General features: G+C 41.1%; 1 protein-coding gene and 1 long non-coding RNA gene across 2 annotated transcripts in view; one reads left to right on the plus strand and one right to left on the minus strand.

Annotated features, from left to right (window-relative positions):
• Positions 1-18,468, minus strand: part of FRMPD4 (FERM and PDZ domain containing 4) — a 314,212-nt gene extending 295,744 nt beyond the window's left edge. The window contains exon 1 of the mRNA XM_080554742.1: positions 17,918-18,468. Within this exon, the coding sequence (XP_080410868.1) occupies positions 17,918-17,958 (41 nt within the window). The 5' untranslated portion in view covers positions 17,959-18,468. The remainder of the gene's footprint in view (positions 1-17,917) is intronic.
• The window catches only part of LOC308177484, a 37,180-nt gene continuing 30,903 nt past the window's right edge, over positions 18,218-24,494 (plus strand). Inside the window, exon 1 of the long non-coding RNA XR_013939160.1 lies at positions 18,218-18,355. This is a non-coding gene — a long non-coding RNA (uncharacterized lncRNA). The remainder of the gene's footprint in view (positions 18,356-24,494) is intronic.

The raw sequence follows: 24,494 nt of genomic DNA on the forward strand, positions 1-24,494 counted from the left end.
CCCCCCCCCCAAAAAAAAAATTAAAGTACAGCCATAAAGAAAGTTATTCCAACCTACAAGTTATGCCTGACTGTGGTAGAACACACTACAGAAAGAAAAAAAAGAAAAAAAAAAGGATCAGTAACCATGAAAGTGATTTATCTTATTTCACCGCTCAACACAAAAGACCAAGTACTCAGCTTCCAAGGACGGCACAAAAATAGCTTCCAGTTTATTTTTTAACCCCATCCTAACGTTAATTTTAGCTCTGTAAAGCTGTCATATGTAATAGAACAAACAGCACAGGAAAAAAGGCAGTACCATTAAAGGGTCATATCTGGATGTGTCTGGCATAAGGGACATTCATTTTCAAGCTTAGAACACATTTTAATCATTTTTATATTCATTTTCAAAACAAAAACAGTAACTTACTGGGGGAGTATTTTTGTTTTGTTTTAATCTGTATTGACTTTGGCATCAAAGAACAAGAGGAAAAGGAAGGGGGAAAAAAGCCAACTGCACAGTAGCTTACTTTTCCAGTGTAATATACTGCAGTGGAGGTCTATTTTAAGGAAAACCATAGTTGCCAGTAGTGTAGCCTTCTTAAGTCATTTTGGTAGAAGCTGTCAAAACAATATTTTGACAGCTCTGTTCTTTGGAGTCTTGCTGGAGTTGGAACATTTTATCTGGTTTTGTTTTACAACAAAACAGAAATTGGTGACCATCCTCTAATAAAAGTACTTTGTGAAATATCATCTCCGGGTGGGGAAAAAAAGAGCAAGTAAAACAAGCAATGGTTTTCTCTGAAATGGAGGGGATATATGCCGCAAAGTGGGACTAGACCTGAGATGAAGAATGAGGAAGGGAGGGAGGAAGAGAATTTGTCCAAGAGAAGGACTTGGGAATTGTTAATGGAAGTGGGCAGTGTTGGAGGGAAGCTGCAGAAAGCCACAGATGCTGGGAGCTCTGGCAGTGGGGAGCCCTAGGCCACAGTCCACTCCCAGGACTGCCTACATGACTGTTTTACAAGGTGAGAGGATAAAAGCTGCTGCTAAACCCAGGAAAAGAGACTGGAAACCAGAGGACTCCCTTTCCCAGGCAGGTGTCCCCACTTAATTAGGGCTACTTAACAGTCAGACATCATATTGTTTACAGCTCCATTTTCACTCCTGTATTTGCACTCAAATTCTTTCTCCTGCAACATCCTAATGCCTGGTACTCAGGAGCAACAGATGTTGGCTCAGACCTCCAGCCTTAAGAGGGGATATAAAACGTGCAAACGCCAAAGAAGGGCAGAAATTCTGCAACACCATTGTTCCTGATAATGCTTTCTACTAGCTACTGCCAAACTCTTTCCCAGATCTGCTCATCAGGGACATCTGGTATTCTGCATTAGCCAACACGAACTGGTCTGGAACACTTAATAACCTCAGGAACGCCGTGTAAATTCTCATACTCAAAGATGTTTTCCGTGATTCTTGGGAAGCTTAAGAGCTCACCAAAATTTTAGAAGATATCATACGTCATGGCAGATGGGCTATCCAGTTGATCAAATCTTGTTTGACATATAGCTGAGTTATTCAGCCATTTTACTTTCTGAAGAGATTTGTTCCAAAGTAAACAATTCTGCATGGCCTGTAGACAGCTTCAGAAACGGTGCTTATAAGCTGATAAGGATGGCAAGTTAACATATGTGAAACCAGCTAACAGCAGCTCATTTTTTCATACCAAATAGCAAATGTAGGGACGTTCCAGAGTACGTGGCTTACCTGTTGCCCCCCTGTGTTTTTTGAATTATTCTGCAGTTTTTGTAGATAAACAGAAATTTAACACCATCACCACCACCCCCCGAAAAATCCTGGAGAAATCTAAACACAAGTCATCGTAAATGCCATTTACCACTAAACACTTATCAGCCAGCCAATGGCACATCTTCCAGATTCTCGACACTTTATGTAACTGTATTACCCTGAGTGGAAAAAAGGTGATAAAGTTTAATTTTTGTTTTCACTAATATATACAGGCTGCTAGAGTCTGTAAACCTTTCTAAGATACAGTTTCTATTAAGAATTAAGTGTTATGCCCTGCAGCCTGTGGAAAATGGATAAGATGATGCTTCTCCCAGCGAGGCATATGAAAGCTTACATTTTCTGTGCAGTAATACATTACACGTCCAAACAGAATAACTACCAATAATGAAGAGTTTTAAAGATTTTCCTCATGACTCCTAATCTACATGTTCATACTACAGCCAATCATAGCTGAAATTTATAATAGACTGACTGACCTTTCAACATCTTTTGCCTAATTTAGTCAGACAGAAGTTGAATTAAGTGCCTCAAAAATGTATAATCTAATACATAGTATTGCAGATCAGACTCTAAACTTTCAGAAAGATCTGACTCTTGATGGTACTTCAGTCTTGCAAAGAGCACAATTACTCAACTACTGAAGGGGAGTTCATTTTTGTGGAATACACTGCTGTATAAAACTTCTTTCTCCTTTAAGACTTTTTTTTCTTTTTTCTTTTTTTTTTTTTTAATTTAAGTGCTTCGGAGGTTCAAAGTTTTTGACGACAAAAGGGTAAATTCAAATCCCCTACTCCACCTCACTGGAAAATTTAGTTTAGTACATCTCTAAGAAAGTCCCCTTCTTTTTATCAATTCCCAAGTATCAGAATTCACCATCTTGTAAAATTTTTTTCCTTCCCTTCTTGTTATTCTGTAACTCTTCTTTAAAAATGGTACCTGAAACTAAGCAATACATTCCAGGTAGGAGTGGAATTCCCCCTGGATGTTATAATATATTCCCTACATATAGGGAACAGAAAAAAGTAATTCTAAAAAAATACTGCCAAGTCTACTCCTTATGCAGTGGTTGAAGAGAGCACTGCATTTTTAGATATTGCATTGAATGCTGACAGGTTTTTCCACATTCAGCAAAATAAAAGTTGTTTTTTCTGCAGACGGTTAAGAAGCTATAACCCAGCAACATGCATGAACAGTTTAAAGTATTCCTTCCAAATTACTAACACACACATCACGCAGCAGAAGCATTCCTCCAGCTTTCTGACCCGCTTAAGATGAAACCAGAGGAAAAAAAAGGAGGAAAAAAAAAGAAAAAAGCAATCGACAATGTTCATGCAATTCCCATCCAAGGGAGCAGACTCTTGGCTAAATCCAGAAGCAAGCTGAGCAGACTGCAGGTGATCCACTCTTCTGTCACCACCAAGTGCCACTGCAATCAATCAGAATCACTATAGGGACACAGGACAGAGGAAAGTGGACGGTTTTAAAACCAAGAGGCAAAAAACACTTTTTAGTTTTAGTGTGTATTAGTATTTTTAATTATGCACTAGAAAAGCATGTTTTAAAATAATTCCACATGGGGATAATATGTCCTTGGGAAAATTCTTTAATAAGATCCAATACCTAACCGTTATAAGGTAACGCCAAAGGTGGCCTTAATTTTCAAAATTAGCTTGTGATTTGGCATTATCATTCAAAAGTCTGCATGCATTTGTTTACAGATAATCAGATGACAAGCACACAGTTCTTTCTAAGAGGAAAATAAAAAATTGTCTTCCATTGTTTTTTTTCCTCCTTGTAAGCAGAAAATCACAAGAATGCACAACTAGGTATTCAGAACTAGTTGCTTCCTTTGGAAGAACAATTCCAATTGTTTACCAAGTTGAAAAGAATTCTATGATCTGATCTCAAAAGCAAGCCCAAGAAGGGTCGGTGCTGGGTCACTGCATAAGCAAGGTTTCCTTTCAGTTGACCACTATCATTATCACTGTCTTAGTATTTGTGTTTTCTGTATGTGCTGATAAATGTCAAAACACGTTAAGTCACCATACACTAAACCTTACCACAGAGATGAAGTAGTATGTTTTGTGCTACTGTGAAACCATTACCCTCAACATAACAGGCATCACTTAAAGTTAACTTGAGAACGAAAAGATCACTGCCTCTCAAATGACTTCATTTTAAAGCGTTTTTGCTATATGTTTTATAGGAGGTATACAATAAGCCAAGTGAGCATACACGTGCATTGGTGCATTTACACACCCCTGCAACCCCACACTCAACTCCACTGCCGTTATTAACACTCGTTATTCAGCAAATTATTCAAATCAGTGGTTGGACTGAGCTTGCCAATTTGGAGAGCAGATCTTGTCATCTGCAAATGTAATGCAAATTTTACATCCCAGCTGAAGAGTCTGCCAAGGCTGAGAACAGGCACGTTCAGCAGCGCTCCATCAGCACGGGGAAACTATGCAGCAGGCTTCCGTCCCTCAACCAACCTGGCAGCAGGCGCTAAACATGTCTGCAGCAGCTACTGCAGCCCTGTGCCCCAGGTGCTTCCCTGCTTCCACCCTGCGTACCTGGGGCCAGGCGTGGTTGCCTACACAAAAAGAACAAGTATCTGGGACATGCAGGTCCTACTGGATGAAACCAGAGCAACAGTCCAGCCTGAAAAGAAAGTTTGTTTGGATTTGAGTTACACTATTATTTCCTTAGTCAATTAAGTAATAATAATAATTAAAAAAAAAAAACACAACACTGTACATAAGGGTTATTTGGCCTGTGCAATGTTCATACAGTTTGATGGTGGGGAAAAAATAAACAAATCACAATTATCACAATTTAATTATAAGATATGAAATCATTTTCCACAAAGTCAAAAACGAGCAAGTGAAGAGGGAATACAATGACCATATTTGAACTACAAAGCAGCTAATGCTGTCCTTACTTACCAAACTTTTGCAAAGATCACACGAAAACAACAGTGAAGTTTCCACAACATTTCACGTTATGCTACGCAAACTTTAAGCCCTTCTGTCACTAAACACTAAAGGTAGAAGCAACAATAAAACCATCCATTGTTCAAAATTGCCTTTCCCTGAACACAGGTATAAAAAAAGGAAAGCACAAACTACCTAATTTCCCCCCCACCCCCTTTAAAAGATTCTGAACTACTTAATCACAAAAAAAAAAAAAGTGGTGCAAAATATGTCTTTTTGTGGTCAAAGTACTCCCTCACACATATGCAGAGGCCCCAGACAGTACTGCCAAGCAATCCTGACAACTTGTGAGTCAGTGTCAAGTCCTCATAATGAAAGGAGGATCTAGCACAAGAAAGTTGATTGAGTGGAAAAGTAACTGGGGAGGGGGATATAAAGCAGCAAACCATACCCAAGAAATTTGGAGACAAACTGCTTTCTGCTTGCCACCACATTTAGAGTTGGAAAAAGAATATTCTGAGTACTGAAGAGAATAAAGGTCAATTGCTGTCACTGGTTAACTGTTATAGCTTGGTAAACGCATGTTGATTCAATAATATTTTATGCAGCTATAATCAATTTCAGCCATTTTGAGATAATGCACAGTAAGATAGGTATTGTCTTCTAATTAGAATGCTGCTCATAGCAGTACTGAACTACAAACCATTTGAAAAATTAAACTAATGCTGCTTTATCTTGTCCTATGAAAAGCATTTTAAACATTTAATGTGAAAACAGAAATTCTGAGAAGCAGAACGTAACATGAGAAAACAGGATGAACTCTAACATTAATGGCTAACAAACATAAATGAAAGGGGAACACTTACACAAGCATGTACTTGACGCTTCGCTTCAAGGCCACAAGAACACTGTGAGGTCGGGCTGAGCTCCAGAAGACAAAACCAAAAGCAGATCAACAGCTGTGTATTTTGCCATCAATACAAAGTACTTTTGTTGAGATTAAAGGATGAAGCTTGCAATGACTTCTGGAAAAGTGAAAGTTCCTCCCCTACCCTTTATATAGCAGTCTACCCTTAAATGTATTAAACATCTACCAGTGCAGCTAGGAAGAATACCCTGACAGAACAGACAACTTTAACCCACTAGGGCAAGTATGCAAACAGCAGGAGCACAGAATCCACCAACTTTCCACACTCTCATTTCCACTGCAAAATATCCCATCTCAGTGAGGCCTGTCACAATACCTTAATGCCAGATAAATGCATCTGAAGAAAAGAATAACAAGCTTACTGTTTTGCTTTGGAAAAAAAAAGTTTGTTTTCAGTAAACAAATATGCAAGATACTTGGCATCCATCAACAGAATATTAACATGAAAAAGAAAGAATTTGGAAGTCTTTGGACCAAGCATGTCAACTAAAGCAAAACAGGCTTGCATTCATTCTAATGTTCGTATTCCAGAAGTTGCTTATAAAGCAGTCTTCTCTAAGACATACTAAATATTAGTCATCTAGATGAAGTTCATCTAGAAAACAAACAGATCACAGTATTTTCAACTGTACATCCTACTAATATTTACCATGACATGCTATATTTTTATAGAATTTGAAAACAAACAAGCAAAAAGAAATCAATTAGTTCTTTATTTTTTTATGGAATAATTTGTGAGGGTTTTTTTTGGTTTTGTCTGTTCTGTTTTTTGAGCAGTTCTTCACATACATCTTTTTAGGTTTCCGTAACCACCACCTTCTAACCCACATTTTCAACTCTGTCACTGTAAGACTTGACAGGTAAACATCACAAAGTATGGAAGCGATAGACAGTGAAAGGGCTGCTGAAATGCTATATATGTATAAGGAATGACAGAAGATATAGAATATATGCTGTATGGAAGCTCCTTGAAGTTTACTCTTGCGTTAAAAAAAAAAAGAGAGAGAGAGAGAAAACCACAGTTTTGGAAGTAGAATTAAAAATTCAGGCTAATTAACGCACCTATAAAGCTTCAATTTCCAGCTTGGAAATGAAGAGCATTTGAAAAACAAGCCACTAATCCTCTTCAATTTTTTTTTTGTTTTGTGGTTTCAGAAGCAGCATAGGCACACTATACTAGCTTCTGTGAAATGTCCTTTCTGAGTTCAGAAACAGAGCATTTGAAAAGAAACCTTTTATCTCATTAGACAGCTTCCAGAACCTGGAAAACACGTACATGAAAAGGATACGACCACAAGCTTACTGCCATGAACAAATACAGGCTCATTAGTTATAAAATAAAGTAGAATAAACAACATGTCTCTAAATTGTCCTGGACAGTTCATCTTCTACCAGAAATATGTGAATTAATCCCTTGAACAGCTGCTCTGCCCTCCTGCCTAATAAAGTAAAGATATGAAGAGAAATGTGCTTTTTAAAACAGTTCACACTGCAAGGAAGCCAGTTTCCTCAGCCTGCACTGAACTGGAGCAGGGGTGGAAGCCCTGGGACAGGGGATGAGCAAGGTGCATGAAGGCTGCACATGGTTCCCAGCACCTGGTGCCACAGGTGCCCAGGCAGAGCCACGCTACCCGAAGGCAGCAGAACAGGCTCCAAAGGCAGCAGCCAGTCAAGAGGGGCAAGCCAGAGAAGCCAGGGAAGACCTGCTGAGCTTCAGAGGGGCTGCAGCAGTCTCTCCCCTTTCCACCATCTTTTCCAGGACACCTCCATCTCCCCAGAGATCCCTCCCTTGAGCACAGGGGTGTCTCCCAGCCTCCCTGCCTCTCAGCTCTGCAGGCCTCTGAATGGCGGTCTTTATCTCCACAACCTTCCCACCAGCTCCTACCACCATATCACACCTCTCACACCAGAGATTCGCCACATTACAGAGCTCATGAGATACCCAAAGCCCTGCTTTCCCTTCCTTTCCTGCCATCTGGCTGCCCAACACCACATGCTCCAACCGCTTCTGCCAGGCCACCTAAGGTATCTACACCAGCAGAAGAAGAAACATACCAAAACCAGTTTTCTACTGGTTTGAGTCTCTGAAGTAGCTCACCACGGTGTAAGATACATGTAAAGGGCTGTAGGGAATAAGATAGGGGAAGGCAAAACAGCAGAAGAAAATGGAGATCAGTCCCCGCAGTCTGGTGAGGCCTCCTGGCATCAGCTGTTAGATCAGGTTGACCATACAACAAAAGCATACCCTTACAGGGCTTGAGACTGCCAAGGCCTACTCCTAATTCCTCGCCATATCAACAAAAAAATATGCTTTCTGGTTTTGATGGGATTCTTTTTCTTTTCTGGTGTTTTTTGTTTGTTTTAAAGCCAGAGTAAAACACATTCCCCAATTACTGTAAGTTTTGGGATCAAGTTATCTGTATTTGGGGAAAAATAAAGTCACTGTACCCACCAAACCTCGAGTGCTGGGGATGAGCCTCACCCTGATAAAGAGCACCTTCCTGGTCACAGCATCTCCAAAGGTAGCCAATGCACAGGGAAATAGGGACTGCCTCCTTATTTCAGGTGGTGAGCCTGAAATAATTTAGTCACCACAGATCCACCTTAGAGAAGGAAAGGGATCCAAGAAGAAACTTATGGCAAAAAAAAAAGTTTTCTGTTGTAATGCTAGAGAGGATTCTTCCTTTTTTTTCTTCAATAGCAGTCACACAGATTACAGCACACCTAACCAATTAATTCAACCAGCATTATAAAGCAAATAAACTCCTACCTAGGCAACAATGCAAGTTCATCTCCACACGAAGATCGGCTGGTCTTGAACAATTAACTCAATTCACTCATGACAAATAAGCCCTCGTTCAATGCAGCATTCATTAACTTTGTTTCTCTAATTTCTTCTTCCTTTCTCTGCCATTTCTCCCCTATGACACGCTGTAGCCCTTATTCACCCTACCCTTAAAGCAGAGTCGTCAAGCACAGAACATTCCCCTTGTGCAGTTCTTCTGTGTTGCTCTTGACCCTATGCCTTGGCAGAGAAAAATGTGCCCCTTGCAAACGTGACAGGCAGCATACAATACGTAATGCAAGCTGAAAGCCTAGGCAGATAGCCAACTTCATGAGAAAATTGTCTGCCACTTTCCTCCAGGAAAATAAATAAATAGTATTTTGGTTAAGATCATCTAGGGTTCTCAACAACTGGAGAAAAAAAAAAAGAATGACTTTGATCAATAATGTAAACTTGGTCCAAAAAACTGTGTGCAACTGTTGATCATTTCTAGCTGAATATGTAAGCTGCACTTTGACTCACCCAGTCACATCATACTGTCCAAACAAGTGATGCTTGTCTTTTCTGAAGGTCTGAACTACTGAAGCTCCACAACCTGCTCCGTACTGCACTGTTGGACAAGCAGCCCACTTCTTCCTAGGGTAGGCAAGGCCGTAAAGGTACCGCTAATAACTCTTCTGTGGGATAAAGAACTAACACCAAAGGAAAAGAAAACTTGAGCATTAGCACCATTTGGGCAGGCTCTTTTGTGCGACTGCAACCTCCGCTCTCTCATGGCTCACGTTATAATATGGATGCCTCAAGCTTGTGATAGACTCATTTAGAGCAAGCCCAAGTTGGTGCCACAGTTGAGGTTAATATGAAACACCCTGACACAAACAATATTCATAGATACAGATCATTTCCAGATATCTCCCTCAGTTCTCTACTACTCCATTTCAGTCAAATACAGAGCTCAAGCGAAATAAACACACCTCGGACTTGTAACGCATGCCTAGTTTGTTCCACCTTGTTCGTGCAACTGCTAGCGCTTCTGGTAACATTTACTGCCACAGAATAATGGGCATTTTGCTCTCTAAAATATGAGTACTGCCAAATCCAGAGTAATATAATCACAAATTCAAGATTAAAAACAAACAGTGAAACTGCAAAATCTATAAGCAAGGTAAGCAAAGGCTTATGGGCTGCATAATGTTGGGAGACTATTAGATATAAATGTGTAAACAGTTACATTAGGTAGGCTGAGAGTTCATCTGAACAATAAAAAACTAAATCATTCAAAACATCCAGAAAATCTTTTTCCTAAGAGGATACAATCAGTACTTCAAAAATTTAACAAACACTGTTTTTTTTACATTGTATTCCTACTAGGGGCACGCTGTGAATAACGCAATGGACTACTGTAAAGGAAAACAAAGCTATTTTCAAGAAGTGTTTTTTCCTCCCAGTCCCCTGCCCAGTCCCTGTCTTTGACCCCCACCAAAAAACCACAACTCACCAACACAAAAAGTACATAAGTACATACACAAAAAACAAATTCTGAAGAACAGAAGCAATGTTTGCTTGGCCTTTCTGATTGCTAATGCAAATGACTAAGTAGTTTTCATCAATTCACACAGATACTTTTTGTGTTTACTGGTGTATTTTCTAAAGAAAATTCCTAATACATTCCAGTCTGCCAAGTCGCTTTCCCTTAAAGTTTCAAAACTTTCAATCAGAACCCAAAAATAAACTCTGTTGAGAACCAGACCAGAAAAGGATTCACTGTCAAAACTTGACTCTAGCATACAGTCAAACATTCCCCTTCTTCACCGACTTTTATTTATTCTCAGAATAAATCTCCTTTTTACTCACGATTGCCAAAATCCTGCAAGATATCCACATTTTAACAGAACCTTATCTCCTCAAACTTCCTAAGCTAAAAACTAATACCTGGCAATTCCCCTCACTAACTTCTTAATAATTAAAATGAAAAGCTTGCATTTCGTCTCCCCAACCATGCTTTTTTATAATATAATTGAAAAAGAAAAGCAAGTATTTCATATAAAGCCATCAAGTCTTAAAAACAGTTCTGAAAATACCCAAGTCAATCAGCAACCCTTTTCCTTACCATCAAGGGAAGTTATTTTTGTTCAAGCAATAAATCTCACAAGGGACTTGTCTTAGAATATATTCATCAGCTTTTTATCACATCCCTCTCCTATTTCAAATCACCAGCAAAAGATTAAAAGGATGGACCCCTGCATAACCCTCCACCATACCCATTCTAATTCTTCAGTTATATCTCATTCAGGATTCTTTTTCCTGAATTTCTTGTTTGTTGTTTATTAAAACCCATGAAAATAATTTTCTGTGTTTCACAGAATGGCTTGGATTTGAAGGAACCTTAAAAATCATCTATTTCCAACCCCAATTACCAACCAATAATCAATATATACTGTATATATATTGGATACATTATATCCAATAATCAATCTACTAAAGGAAGTTTCTCCATACTAAAGGAATACTGGTGGAGATTTCTACAAAACCAGGTCCTGATTTAGGTAGGAGAGACTTTCAAATCCCAGAATACTTTACTTCTCTAGTTCCAAAGTACTTTCACACATATTCAGACTTTAGGCAGTGTTGATTTCACTACGTTTTGAACATGCAATTAGCTACAGAAATTTATGTTACTGATACTGTTATTTACTTCATTTCAAGTCAATGGAATAATCATCAGAACCAGAGGCTCACAGACTCTTTAAAGTCTTCATATAACATACCTTCAAAAACTGTACAATCTTTGAGTTCAAAAATGTCTTCAAGGTACTTAAGAAAACTTTAATAACAATTATCCATGATTACAAAAGCAGCTTGAAGTACAATTTGGTATAATCAGAAGTCCTTTCCTATTCAAGGTATGCCCCTACAATATTTAAACTTTGATACCTTATCAGCACCAAAGGTTTCCATCCTATGCTAGATTCAAACGGTGTATGTACAAATGCTCATGAAAGTGAATAATTTCATGTACGTGGATGGTCTCTCCTTGTTTAGCAGAGCTACTCATGCATGACTCTGGAAAACACTTTTCCCTTCTTCACGTTTGTTTTTTTGCATTATTTCTCTTCAGCAAGTTGAAGATGCTTCCCAGACAATCGCTTATTTTGTAAGCGATGTTAGTTGCAACATAACTTTACTTCATCACATCAGTCAGATACTAAGTTGTGATGTACCGATATAACCTGAAAATGCTGTCAACATCAGTAAAATACCCCTTCTGTGCCACATCACCAGCAGAAATGAGAGCATGTACTATCTACTCATTATTTCAGGTCACGGTTTGTATTTTCTACAAACAGCTTGGTGCACTTCCATAATGACCTAGAATGTTATAAAATATGGAAACATACCCTCATTTTGCATTTCTGTAATGGTTAAGGAATATTTTTCAACTTAACTGAAATTTCCCATATGAATCCTTCAGACTGACAACAAGATAAGTAGGCTTCTAAAAAAAATAAAATTAAAGAAAACAGAACACCTCAGGCCCTTCCTGGAAATGCTGGGGGGGGGGGGGGGGGGGGGGAATCAACCTTTTCTATATAACTTCTCAAACGATATGAGAATATAAATGATCAGATCGACTTAAAGGCACACATACAGAAACACTGGTACTGGTTACAATTATAAAAGAAACTAACCCCGGATTCTTGATTCAACCCTGTCACTAAGGAATTGACACCACAGAATGAAGCTCTCCAAAAAATATATATTTAAAAAAAAAAGAAAAAAGCAGCATATCGAAGACTGATCTTCCCAAAAATGAAGTACTATACCAAATCTGCAAATACAATGATTGTCCTTAAATCAGAGCACTTAATTTCTAAGCTCTCATTCCATCCTCTTCAGTAATTATTACGGAAAGAGGGGGGAATAAAAACATTACTTGTGGAGGGTATTTTTTTTTTTCCTCCTCCTTTCTCAAATGCTTCAAGAGACGAGGTTGTTTCTGGTTACATCTTTTAAGCACTGTATCTAGGCAAACAGTATTTAGAGAACATACATATTTAGAAGAGTTGCATCATCATTCACTGGCCACTTGACAAGTTTACAGCAGTTCATAATGTAAGGAGTGTTTTTAATAAATCTCTAAACTGCTAAAGCTGTTATGACATGGAATATTACTAACATTATAGGCACTAAAGCACATATCTTTATTATATGTGTCAGCTAACAAAACAGACAAATTATAAAATATAAGGTAAAGCTGCTATATTAATGTGAGTAGAGAAATATTTCACTAAATCTAACATGGTCCTCTCAAGAAACGTGAAATGAATTCGTGGTTATTCGAATTATCATCCAGTATAATAAAATCCTTTTTAGAATTAAATTACCTCCTTTGAGCATAAAAAAGATAATCATAGGCTTTCTTACTGACATATTCTTTTGTAAATACTGAAAATAACTTACAAGCCATGATATTGTCATTCCAAAGAGTACCGATAAAAAGTATTCCAAAAATTGTACATAAAACCACTTCAGTAACCTAAGTACACTTTTAATTGTGTTTTCATTAAGGTGTTTTTATAAACACCACAGCAAACTGAAAAACACAATGAGGAAAATCACAGGTAAAGAAACCTGTTATTCTGACAAACTACAGAAAAGATAAATAAGCATCACAAAATCTTCTCAGATTGCTTTGAAAAATTTCAAACAACAGATAGACCGGCTAATCTTGGAACCTTAAATCTGGAAGATGTACGTGTGCTTGGCCATGTACAAACAGCTTGAGCACGAAGCCAAGCAAGCTTGTTCCTCACAAAAGCAAGGCCCGGCATTCAGAGCCTACAAACACAGCTTCTGATTTCTTAGATTTTAAGACAGACCTAGGAGTGGACCGTTCACCCCAGCTTGGTAGGACAGCTAAAGACAGTACCTGGAGAGAACAGGAGATGAGTGCAGGGCTACAAAGGCTACAAAAAGGCTGGACATAAAGTGTAAGACTCAGAGTCTGTTTAGACGTGTTTTATAAGCAGTGAGAACCTGAAAGCACAACTGTCTGAGCAGGTAGCAAGTCAATCTACCCAATTCGAGATGTCCAGCTACAGAAAGACAAGCACAAAAGATGAGAATGTTAAATTTAGCCACCCCAACAAAAAAGGTCTTTGTAAGAGGTCCCTACCTCAGGGAGATACACAGCCTCGGGCACAGCATAACCACAGGAAAGAATTGGTATTTGGGTGCTCTCTGAAAAGAAGATCTTGCAGGGTTATGGGACCACTTTGTTGTTGTTTGGTTGGTTTCTTTTTTTAAGCTGATCCCATGGGACACGGCAGAGAGATGGTTATTCACAGTCAGTTTTTACCTAATAAATTTAAACAACTCAACAATGTGAATAGTAACACAAAACTTAGGCAGAAAAAGAGATCCAGGTATGTTAAACTTACCTACCACATAGCACAAATTCGCATTGCTGTTTATAACAGGTCCAAGTCTTGCTGATACACTCCTGTTATATGAGGTTAATTCTACATTTATTATACTTCTAACAGCTACAACGAGGTAGAGCAGACACCTACTTTCTTACCCCCTTCTTTTTCTTACAGCCCTTCTTTTTGGGGGGGTCCTTTCTGTGACAAATGGCCCCCATCAGGTCAGAACTTGTGCAGGAGAGGTCACTGAGTAACACAGACGTCCAACCCACCCTTATGGTACCACCACAGCCATCAGACTGACAGCCACACATGCAATCTTGTTATTTTCTATCCAGCGTTATTTGGTAGAGCTGCAAACAGAGCAGGGACAAAAGAAAGCAATTTGTCCCAGATCTGGAGAGTCAAAAGGAAGCTATTCATCCCAGATCCAGAGGGTCACTACCACCACTCATGTATGTGGTGTCCAAATAGATGTATGGAAGTTTTTATGTCTTGTTATCAAAGATCTGAAACGGAACTGACCTCGACGGACGTCATGAAAAGATGTATTCCCAATAAACTGATTTTCTAACTAAAAATACATTCGATGACTGCAGGCTTAAACTCTTGCCAACGCCTGTTCACTGTTCTGACCTATCGTTTCGCGGTTCACCTGTCCGGCACAGACTACATAGTCGACACTGTGCCCTTTGCCCAGGTGTACCAGATCTGAAAATGTTCCCTTTCACACCGGGCACAGCAGCATTCCTCCACTGCCGATACCGACACTAAAGAATCACCACTCCATACTTGTTCTCTTTCTCCTCATTCCCCCAGCAGCTGCTAAAAGCAATTATGAGAGAATACTGGGCACTGAGTGAATACTGATCCAACCTAATCTGGCAATTTTTACGTGCGCTTTATCTATCCTACTAATCCTCCCTTCCAAATTACAGACCACACCATACATATTTATGCAGCCCACACTAAAAAATGTTCACCTGCCTTGTACAGCTGCACATGGGAGTACCGATCCATTAAACAAGGCTTTGGAATCATTTCCTACACTTCGACATTCATTAGAAAAGCAGGTTATTATTTTTCTCTGGAATGACCCCACAAAATCTATACCAAAACAATCATTCCCAACTATTTACTCCATCAGTGAATTTCCAAAAAAGGGGATAGGAGAGAGGCTATATCAATGAAAGTGCAATCAATATTTCTAAACAATATCTTTTTTTCTTTTCAATGTAAGATGGATATCTCCAGTCTTCAGAAATCAATGGAAACTTCTCCATGAAGCGTCTCTATTTGATACATAGTATACAAAATGACAGACCAACAAAGGAAATAACAAGGGAAACCCACTCCTTCTAGAAGCATACAGGCATAGGCCACTGCCCACCACAGGTTACACCCACTGTAAAACCAGTTTGACCCTCTTCCACTTCTGCACACATCCTTTTTCCAAGTTATGCCCATATTCCCCCCCCAGCCAGCAGCTGGGGATGACTGCTGAAGGAGCTGCAGAAGAGACTCTCCGAAAGACTCTACACACGGGTACCACACAGAAAAGTGAATGGATCATTAAAACACGAGAAATTACTGCTATGTAATATTTTCTATCCACTAGGTACTATCTAAGGGTTTATGCCCCATATTAAGCTTATTCTAGATAAGAGCTCTTATAGATGAAGCAACCAAGGCAAACGTTAAACTCTCCCCCCATGTATTACAATTACACCACGGCTGCAAGGAGCATCCCTTGCAGTAACCGTGCATAGCAGGGCTTATCCGTGCGGCTGCCTGCAAAAGCCAGGCTACCGGCTACAACTCTTAAGAGCTGACTTGCAACCTCAAATGAGAAGATGTAAATGCACAGCAAATTAAAAATAAAGAGACTGAACGTCTTAAAAAATATTCGATACCAGACAAGTTTGAACCAGCTTTCTGTGGGTAATCTGCCTGTAAGATCACACTCTCAGTTAAAAATTGTTTATTGTATCACTGCTTTCTTTCAGAAAGACCTTCCTTCTAACAGCCAAGGAAGAGCTGGCGTTTTCAGGCCAGCTAGTTTTTTAAGCCGGACACAGAGAGGGATTAAAAATGGGGTTTACATTGGAGCCTGGCTGCTCCGCGAAGCTCTCGTAAAATTGGAACAGATACCTAGCCGTTACCTAGGAAACAGCAAGTAAAGTAAAGTCCTGTGTAAACTATTAGGTCGTTTAACAACCAGAAAATTAGAAACAAAAGAGTGGGTCAGTACAGAAACGATTTACTGCAATCTACAAGCGAACTTGATCCCCGAGTACTTCATATCCTTGAATCCAATGAAGCCGGATACAAGCTTTGAAACTTGCGATTTCATTTCGGGAAGAAGTTTCAGGTCCCTGTGGAGAAATGCCGTGATCTGCCTTTGGTTAAGCTCAAACCTCAGCATTGGCAGCATCCGTGCCTTCAAGCGTGCAGAGCTACAGACTTCGTGAACACCAACAAAGACTGAATCCTGACAAACGTACAAGAACTGCCACGTACCTGGCTTAATAACATTTCCAGGCAGCCTATCCCTTTCTCTCCCTTTGACTCTAACTCAGGTGTGACAAATATGAGACATGAAGGTCTGGGAGCCTTTTTAAAACACCACTTACAAACAAATAGGAGAGGTCAAGCAGTTCAATTACCTGCAAATACTACATGACCTCCTCCTTATCTGTATTCGCACATTGTCCCTCTCCTTAAAGTTTCCACTGTAGTTACTGCTCTAGCGGTATCAGCTGGGAACGCGAACACGGAGAGCCGAGCGGGCCGCTACTGCTTCAGCCGTCACATCGGGTAAGATCACTTGGAGAGAGATGAGACGATGATGTGCTCGAATGATAGCAGCTGTTCTGCACTGGCATTGCCACAAGCAGAGCTATAATCACAGCCAGGTGCAACAGTGGGAATTTGGGGGGCTGAAGGCTACGCTCACACCTGTGGCATTCGGTGACTCCCAGCCTCGCAGTAGTTGTTTTTAAAGACCATCTGTCATTTTGACAAGCTCCCTACCTGAGCGTCGCTGAAGCAAGCTACCTTTTGCGTTTCCTCAGTGAGGCCTGTCTCCCTTTTGCATAACACCCAGCTTCATTCAGCCTGCGCTCCACGAACAGAGGAGGGTATGGTAACTATGGTGTGCTAACCACTGAATCATGCGAATTCAGAGCGCTCCTGGTTACTGCCATCAGAGATAAATCCTCTAGGAAGACTACCCGCACCAAAACCCAGCAAAAATCCCGCAGCTCAAGCACTTCCACGCTGCATCCCTGAGATAAAGTGTGACTTCCCCTATTACTGAGGAGGGCTACCTCCAGTTATATTTAACTACGGCGAAAACGTGTTGACGGGGGCTATTGTGCTCCTGCACCCATCTGAGCAGCCTCGGGCCTGGCAACTGGCTGCGAACGCAACAGTCTGCGGACAGAGACCACAACTCTGAGGCTGTTAAAAGGAAGATTTATTCGAGAATAGACAGATAGACACCCTAACCGAGGAACGAGAAGCAGACGCCTTGCGAGCGAGGGCTAGCAGCCGCCAACCCCCCTGGCGCCCCAGCACCCATCGTGCGAAGCGCCGGAGGGGCAGCGCTCATCATCGGGCGATGATTTCACCGCTTTTCCAAAAATATCGCCCCCGTTGGAGCTGGCGTGTCCGAGGGCGGGGGTGCAGGGGGCGAGGAGTTGGCACCCGGCGAGCCGAGCAGGGGCAGGGCAGGGCAGGGCACGACCCTTCCCCTCGCTTCTCCCCTTGCCCCGATGTGGGGGTCCCGGCGCTGCCCCGCTCCCTCCCCAGCCCGCCCCCCTCTGCTCGCCCCCTCACGCCTCCCGCCGCGGGACGCCCTCGTTCATCGCCTTTTGGGAAGGGGGGAAAGGGGGAAAAGGGGGTAAAGGGAGGCAGCCCGTCCCGCCCGGGCAGCCGCCCAGCGCCCCGCAAGGAGCCCCGAGCCCCGCCGTGAGGGTAGGGCGGCGGTGCCGGGCGGGCAGCCCCCAGCCCCTCCCGCCCCGCCGGGGCAGGGGCAGCGAACACCTTACCCGGAGAGCTTCCCAATCTTCACAAAGCTAAACACGTCCATCCATGCAGCCGGCCAGCTCTGCCCGTCGCTCGCTCGCTCACTCCAGCAGCAGCAGCTCCATGTCGGGAGAAGGTTGCGTCCAGCGGCAGCAACAGCCCTCGCCGAAGCGGCAGCCGGCGGCGGCAGCGGCTGCTACCCCCCTCCGGCAGGGAGCTGGGCGTGCAGCATCTCGCAGGAGCTAGCTATCCATCTGCGGGCAGCCCTCCCACTCCGCCCTCCCCTGCCTTGCCCCCTTTCCCCCCGGGGGGGACTCCGGGCACGGGCACGGTGCCGGGGCTCTCGCCGGCAGCCCGGGTCCCCGCCGCGCCGAGCTGCGGGACGCCGAAGGGGCAGGCGGCGGCGCCTCTTGGCGGCTTCTCCCGAGGAGGAGGAGGGCGCTACGCAAGGTGGAAGGAAGGTGGAGGGTGTGGAAGGGGGAGTTTCTCCTCCCGCCGGCGATGTCTCCCCCTCCCGTGGGGGAGCGGAGGGCGCAGGAGGCGGCGGCCCAGGCGAGCGCCGCCCGCTGGCTCCGGCCGGAGGCGGCGCCGCGGCCGCAGGGAGCCAGCGGGGCCCCGGGGCGTCGCAGCCCCACGGAGGGGAAGGGGCTCGGGGCTCGAGCGGGGCTGTCCCCCTCGGGGCAGGGGGGGCAGCCCGGGGGAGAGGGGACGGGGCGCCCCGGAGGGTCGTGGAGAAGCGCCGTGGGCCTGGGGGAAGGCTGGAGCTGGGCGTGCTCCTCCGAGAGCAGCAGCTGGGGGAAGCAGGCAGCCCTCGGTGCCCCCGTGGTCTCCCCAGAGCCGTCAGGGCGCTCCCGTGGGGTGGGGAAGGGGCTGTGGGCCTTCAGCCTCAGCTCTGGGTGATCCTCAGCCACGGGCCGCTGACAGGCAACGGGGCGCTGCTCTGCCTGGCCATCACCCGAGGAGGGGGTGACCTCTGTCCGTGCCACTGGAGAGACTTGGGGATAGGGAGTCCTCCCGGTTTTGACAGGAGCACGTCCAGGCTGATCCACAGCAACGTAATGGAGCGTTCCTCATCTTACATCTTGCAGAAAAATGGTCCCCATGTCCCGACACAAGAACGGTGGAGACTTTCACTTTTGCCCGGCATTAGGCTTCAAAAGTGGTTCTGGAGTTAGCTATCCATAAGCTTCCCATGAGTGACCAGAACAGGAAGGCTGGTCAAACTCAAATCCATCTTTATGCGGGCTCTGTACTACAGTACAATTCTCAGCATGGGAATGTGTTTTCTCCACTCCAATGTTTTTCTTTCTGTCCTTGCTTGCTAAACAGATTGATACGCCCTTTGCTTCCTGCCTCTGCCGAGCTTCTGTCTCTTTGCAGGCTTGCACCTGCACCCTCCCACCAACCGAGAATTTCAGAAACGACCACAGAGCCCAACAAGTAGACTCTAGCAGCCAGATGAAAACAATGCATTGTTTTTTAAATATGAAAACTTGTATTGATAAGAGAGCAAAAAGAACAGGCAGTACGAACACTCACTGTGAATCAAGTTTCAAACTATTCTTTAAAACAATAACAACAAAGAATGATTGATCATCTATTTACATTGGGAGAACATTGAGCCACCAGCTAAAAAACGCTTGCCAGCCTACCATAGATACAAACGGTTTGGGCATATTCTGAAATTCCATATGAAGTATTTTCTGCTAATACATCAAAATATTTATGTGGTTCTCACAAGTAACTATTTGTTTTTATACCAGATTTTTTAAAACTGCAGAACCTGTACCTGTCATTCACGCTGCTCTATTGATCGGTAAAAGTTACAAAGATAACACAGTTTCAGCTGGTTAGAAACTGGTTTATTTATAAAACTTTCATTATTTATTTATAGACTGGGGAGATAGGCCAAGATCCTACAAAGCTAAAAAGCTGATGAAATGATATACCATATATAAAATTAAACACATATGTTCTGTATCAAACAAGGTCCCAGTCTTGAGTACTTTACGCTCCAAGGCTTCTCACATAAAGGTGCCTTAAAGCAGTGGTGAGAGCCACAGAAGTGAAAGAGGTTCTAAGGAGTCTCTAGAACTTCTATGGTTTCCAGGCCTTTTGGTGAAAAGGCAAATATGGTCCCAGGATATACTGACTGAGGTATCTCTAGTAGAGACATCTAGATAAACAGAAAGCATAAGATATGATCAGAAATGCTGTACTCAGCTCCTTCAAGTACAATATTTGAGGAAAATGAGAGCCGGTGCAGGAGAATGCTAAAAGAGAGTTAAAGGTAATGAAGAGTCTGTCTTATGAGAAGAGACTGAAAGAGCTTAGCCTAGCAGAACAAAGACAAAGAGGTAAAAAGATTGTTCTTTATAGATACATCTATATGTATGGTAAGCACAGGGTGCATACCCCAAATGATACTGCGTTTTAGAAAGTCATTAAAATTTAAAGCTAAGATTAAATTGCCTTTACAACTCTTTCTTTGTCATTCCAAACAAATAGATGAAGTATTGCTAAGATTATAGCCACTTTTATTTTCCCAGACAGAAGCTATTGCAAGAGTACAGCTTTCCCGGAATGGTCGTGGAGATAGCATTGCAATAGCCAACATTCTGGGGGTCCATTAACAGCGGTGTCACAGATATCTTATTCCCAGATGTGCAGACATGAGCAGAAAAGCTGAAAAAGTGTGTTTGTTCCTCCTGTACTAAATACTGGTAACTTTTTGGAGCCCTATTATGTGGGAACCATGGATGTGGAAGGAGGCTGAGGTGGGAGCGCGAGAACTTCAGCTCATGTTTCTTCAGATACTGGTGTCACAGCAACTGGATATGAAATCACATCTGAGCTGTAGGAAAAGGATAAAATTTGCCTGCCCAAAGAAGCAAGGTGGAGGATGTTGTTCCATTTCATGAGTACATGTCAATGTACGTAGTTTGGACTGTCTTTGGAGCCTTCATCTACACACTGATATCATATTTTAGTGTTGCATCTTCATTTGTAGAAACATCAGTAAGACTGTGGGCTAACTAGACAGGAACAAACTAATTAACAACAAGACCAAACTCTTTTATACCTTTTAGTTACTACTGTCAGGTTCTTCTCAGTAACTTCTGAAGTTTAGGGATCTAACCTCACCTAGCCATACCTTATCTCTGTGGTGGACAGGCAGCTATCACTCCAAAGCATCTCATTCTAGAAAAAGTGATATAAATTGCCTTTTGCAGGTGCTTTATTTTCTCTGTCAACTCCAGTGAGAGGAAGCCTAGATGCCTACCTCTGACTAAAGGCCTGTCTTCTAGACGACGAAAGTTACATGAGATAAAAAACATTTGAAGGTGACAAAGGTACATGTAAATGCTGAATGAGAACAGACAGCCAAAGACAGCAAAACAACATGTATTTAGTATCTCAGTAACAAACAATAATTGAACATGAAGTTCCTAATCTTAAACCAGGAATCTGACATCAATTCCTGGCTGAATTCTTAGCTGGCTTTCTTTAGAACAGAAAGTAAATATCTCTTTTTGAGGATGTTTTGTTACCATATACTATTACATTTTTATTACTTTTGCCCAAAGTAATTCAAGTAGGGCACTTAATACTAATGTTTTGTGTAATCATAGATGTCCTACTGTAGATGGTGGGCCAGTAAAAGCCTTAATTATTTATAGTATGGTAGTTTTGTGTATTATGCATTTATACAGAAAGGAGTCTATGCCTCATTTTATGATGCTCCTTGTTCTAAAGGAAATGTCAGATGTATGTAATGCACATAGGAATGTTATAGCATCTTACCTTAATAATACTTTAAAACCAATTAAACCGCTCTAAAGACTTAATTTTTTTAAATACCCAAAATGCCTTGGTCCTAGGGAAACTGTTGTGGAGATGGAATGGAAATATCTTTATGAATGACATGGGAAAAAAAAACATTTATTTGTGTGTTCCCAGGTTTTAGGTTTTTTAATTTTTCCTTCGGAGACAGTGAATATTCACTGGAAGAATATGCTTTGAACTTGCCTAGGTACCACACTGGACAAACTTTCAACCCTGCAGCTGGACCAATAATAGCTGTTTATTACTTACAGGATGTGTACTGTTTGATTCTAGATAATTTAAATGAAGCCAGGTAGAATCCCACGTGAAAGACATCATATGAAATCTCTGGAAACGGCTGAGGTCCAGTTTGCATTTTAATACTTCTGGAGGTCTCACAAGTTTTCCTCTCATATAAATTAAAAATCCATTTCTGTAGTTTTCTTTAAGGCTAGTCAAGTTTTTTTTAATGATTTAAAATCTTAAAAAGATACTTAAAAGTGATGTATTTCATATTCAATATGTATTTTAATTCATCAAGTTGCAATGATTTTTTTACTTCCTGAGATAACAGCTGAAGGTTCTGTGATTTTTCTGCAGTGCCTGATGATATTACTCATATCTAAACGGCATAAATGTTTAGAGGAGTGTGGTAATAAAATCCATTAAGTAATGGAGTGTTAATACATAGCTGATGATCTGAAGCTTTGAAGAAAGATATCATTTTAGCATTGTAGACTGGTGCTTATTGAATGCTATTTGAAGTATTTGAAGAGTTATCTGTTTATGACTATGTCATGTTCTGTCCTGTAATACTTTGGGTTACTTGTATTTTAAACCATTACATTCCTTTTCCAGCCCCAAAGTTTCAAAACATGCCCCCTTTTTTTTTTTTTCTGAATCCATTTCTTTATGCTGGTGATTACTGTATGTATACAAGTCTCTATAAAAGTAACGGTTACAAATTTTCTCCATCCCCATTTATGTGTTATCAAGAAATCCCTCTGCTCATCTATACACCCAGCTCTTACACATCATTTCTGGCACCTTTATTGAATAGAGTTTTATCAGGCGTATTTTTTTTTATTGACCCATGCCGACTGTTAAGCACTAAATGTTTTCACCATTGCTACATAGTTTACTGAGGTAGACATGACATGTCACATACAAATGCAAAATTAAATCATAGATGGTTGAAATTTTAAATAAAATCAGATAAGATTTTCTTGCTTGACAGTTAAGAAATGAATCTATCCAAAAGACTAAAGGGTATTATATTGCATGGAACAAAATAAGCACAGATTTTAGAACTAATGCAACAATTCGGCTGAGGCCAGGCATACATAGTCAAACATCTGCAAGTGGGTTTGTTAAAAAGACAGTTAAAAACTACTGGTTGCTATTATGAAAAGAGAAGTCTTAACAGCATATCGAACCTGATATTAAGTTGTTTTTAGATGTTGCCATACACAAACGAGATTAAGATAAGGGATGGGAACTTAGGCAACATAATGATAGTAATGCTTCCTGCTTTAATGAAGAGGAAGACAATACCAATGCATTAGTTCTTTTAAAATAAGCTGGTCTTCATTTAAAAAAAAATAAATTAAAAAATCATTTTTCTATAATGGATATGTATGAAATATTCAAAGCAGAATATGGAAAGAACAGAGTCATCTACAGTGGTTCTTTCACTGACAAAAGGCCCAATTCAGGAACATCTTTAACTCATGCATATAAATCAGCCCTATTCATGGCATCACTTAGTCTAACATATAACTTGAAACAACTGCCAAGTTAACTGTGTGTTTAAGTGTTGTTTGAATAAATATGATTTCACAAATCATACGAAAATATATGAAAATGAATCAGAAAAAAGAAATGTGAAATGCAAATGTGCAAGTGAGTATGCTTGAAGAGTATTTACAATAAAGGGAAATTGAGGGAAATGTAAAATCCACCCTGTCTCAAGGCAAATCTGAAATCTGCCAACAGTGTTTTTCATACTTCAACCAAAATAGTGTACAGACTGAAAATTGTGGCAACTTTAGGGAAAATGATAGAAGTTGGCATTTTAAAATCGTTAAAATATAAAAGTCAGGACTATCAGTGAAGTGTTCCTTGCATTATCTCTTATGTTATTCAGTTGTGACAAAAATGGTCAAATATATGCTGAGTTTAAAAAATCAGAGGGATTTTCTGGTTTGTGTTTCATCATTAAAACAAACGAAGGACAAGACAACTACATTAAAAATGGGGGAGGGGAAGCATTTATTTTTGTTTGCAGTCTGAAGCTTAAAATCATCAGAATTTTTTTTTAATGATTATTTTTTCACAGGACCATAATATGATTTCAATTATGGCCTATAAATTTGCCAGCTTGTCAGTCTGTGACCACAAAATGTTTGGTTGTTTTCCCTCCCGGAATAGGACATTTGCATGAATCTCAAGAAATATTGCAAACTTTTGTTGTGTGTGGGTTTCCCTGGGAAATATCTGCAACCATCTGAGTTGAAGGGGGAAAAAGCAATTTCATAGGAGCAAAATAATTTACACTCAGAGAAGAGGGGAAAAAAAAGATTTTTCACAATGAATAGAAACTTCACATACGCAGTGTTTGTGTCTGGGTGCCAAAGCCTAGTTTTCTCAATCCATATTTAGGCACTTGCAGATAGGTGGCCTACTTGTCAGTAATACTAACATTCACAAATGAAAAAGAAATTGCCAGTTACTTCTAAAAACCAAGCAGCTTTTACAGAATTGCCTGGATACCTA

This window comes from Anser brachyrhynchus, assembly GCF_964034855.1.
Source record: "Anser brachyrhynchus genome assembly, chromosome: 1".
NCBI classification, from domain to species: Eukaryota; Metazoa; Chordata; class Aves; order Anseriformes; family Anatidae; genus Anser; species Anser brachyrhynchus.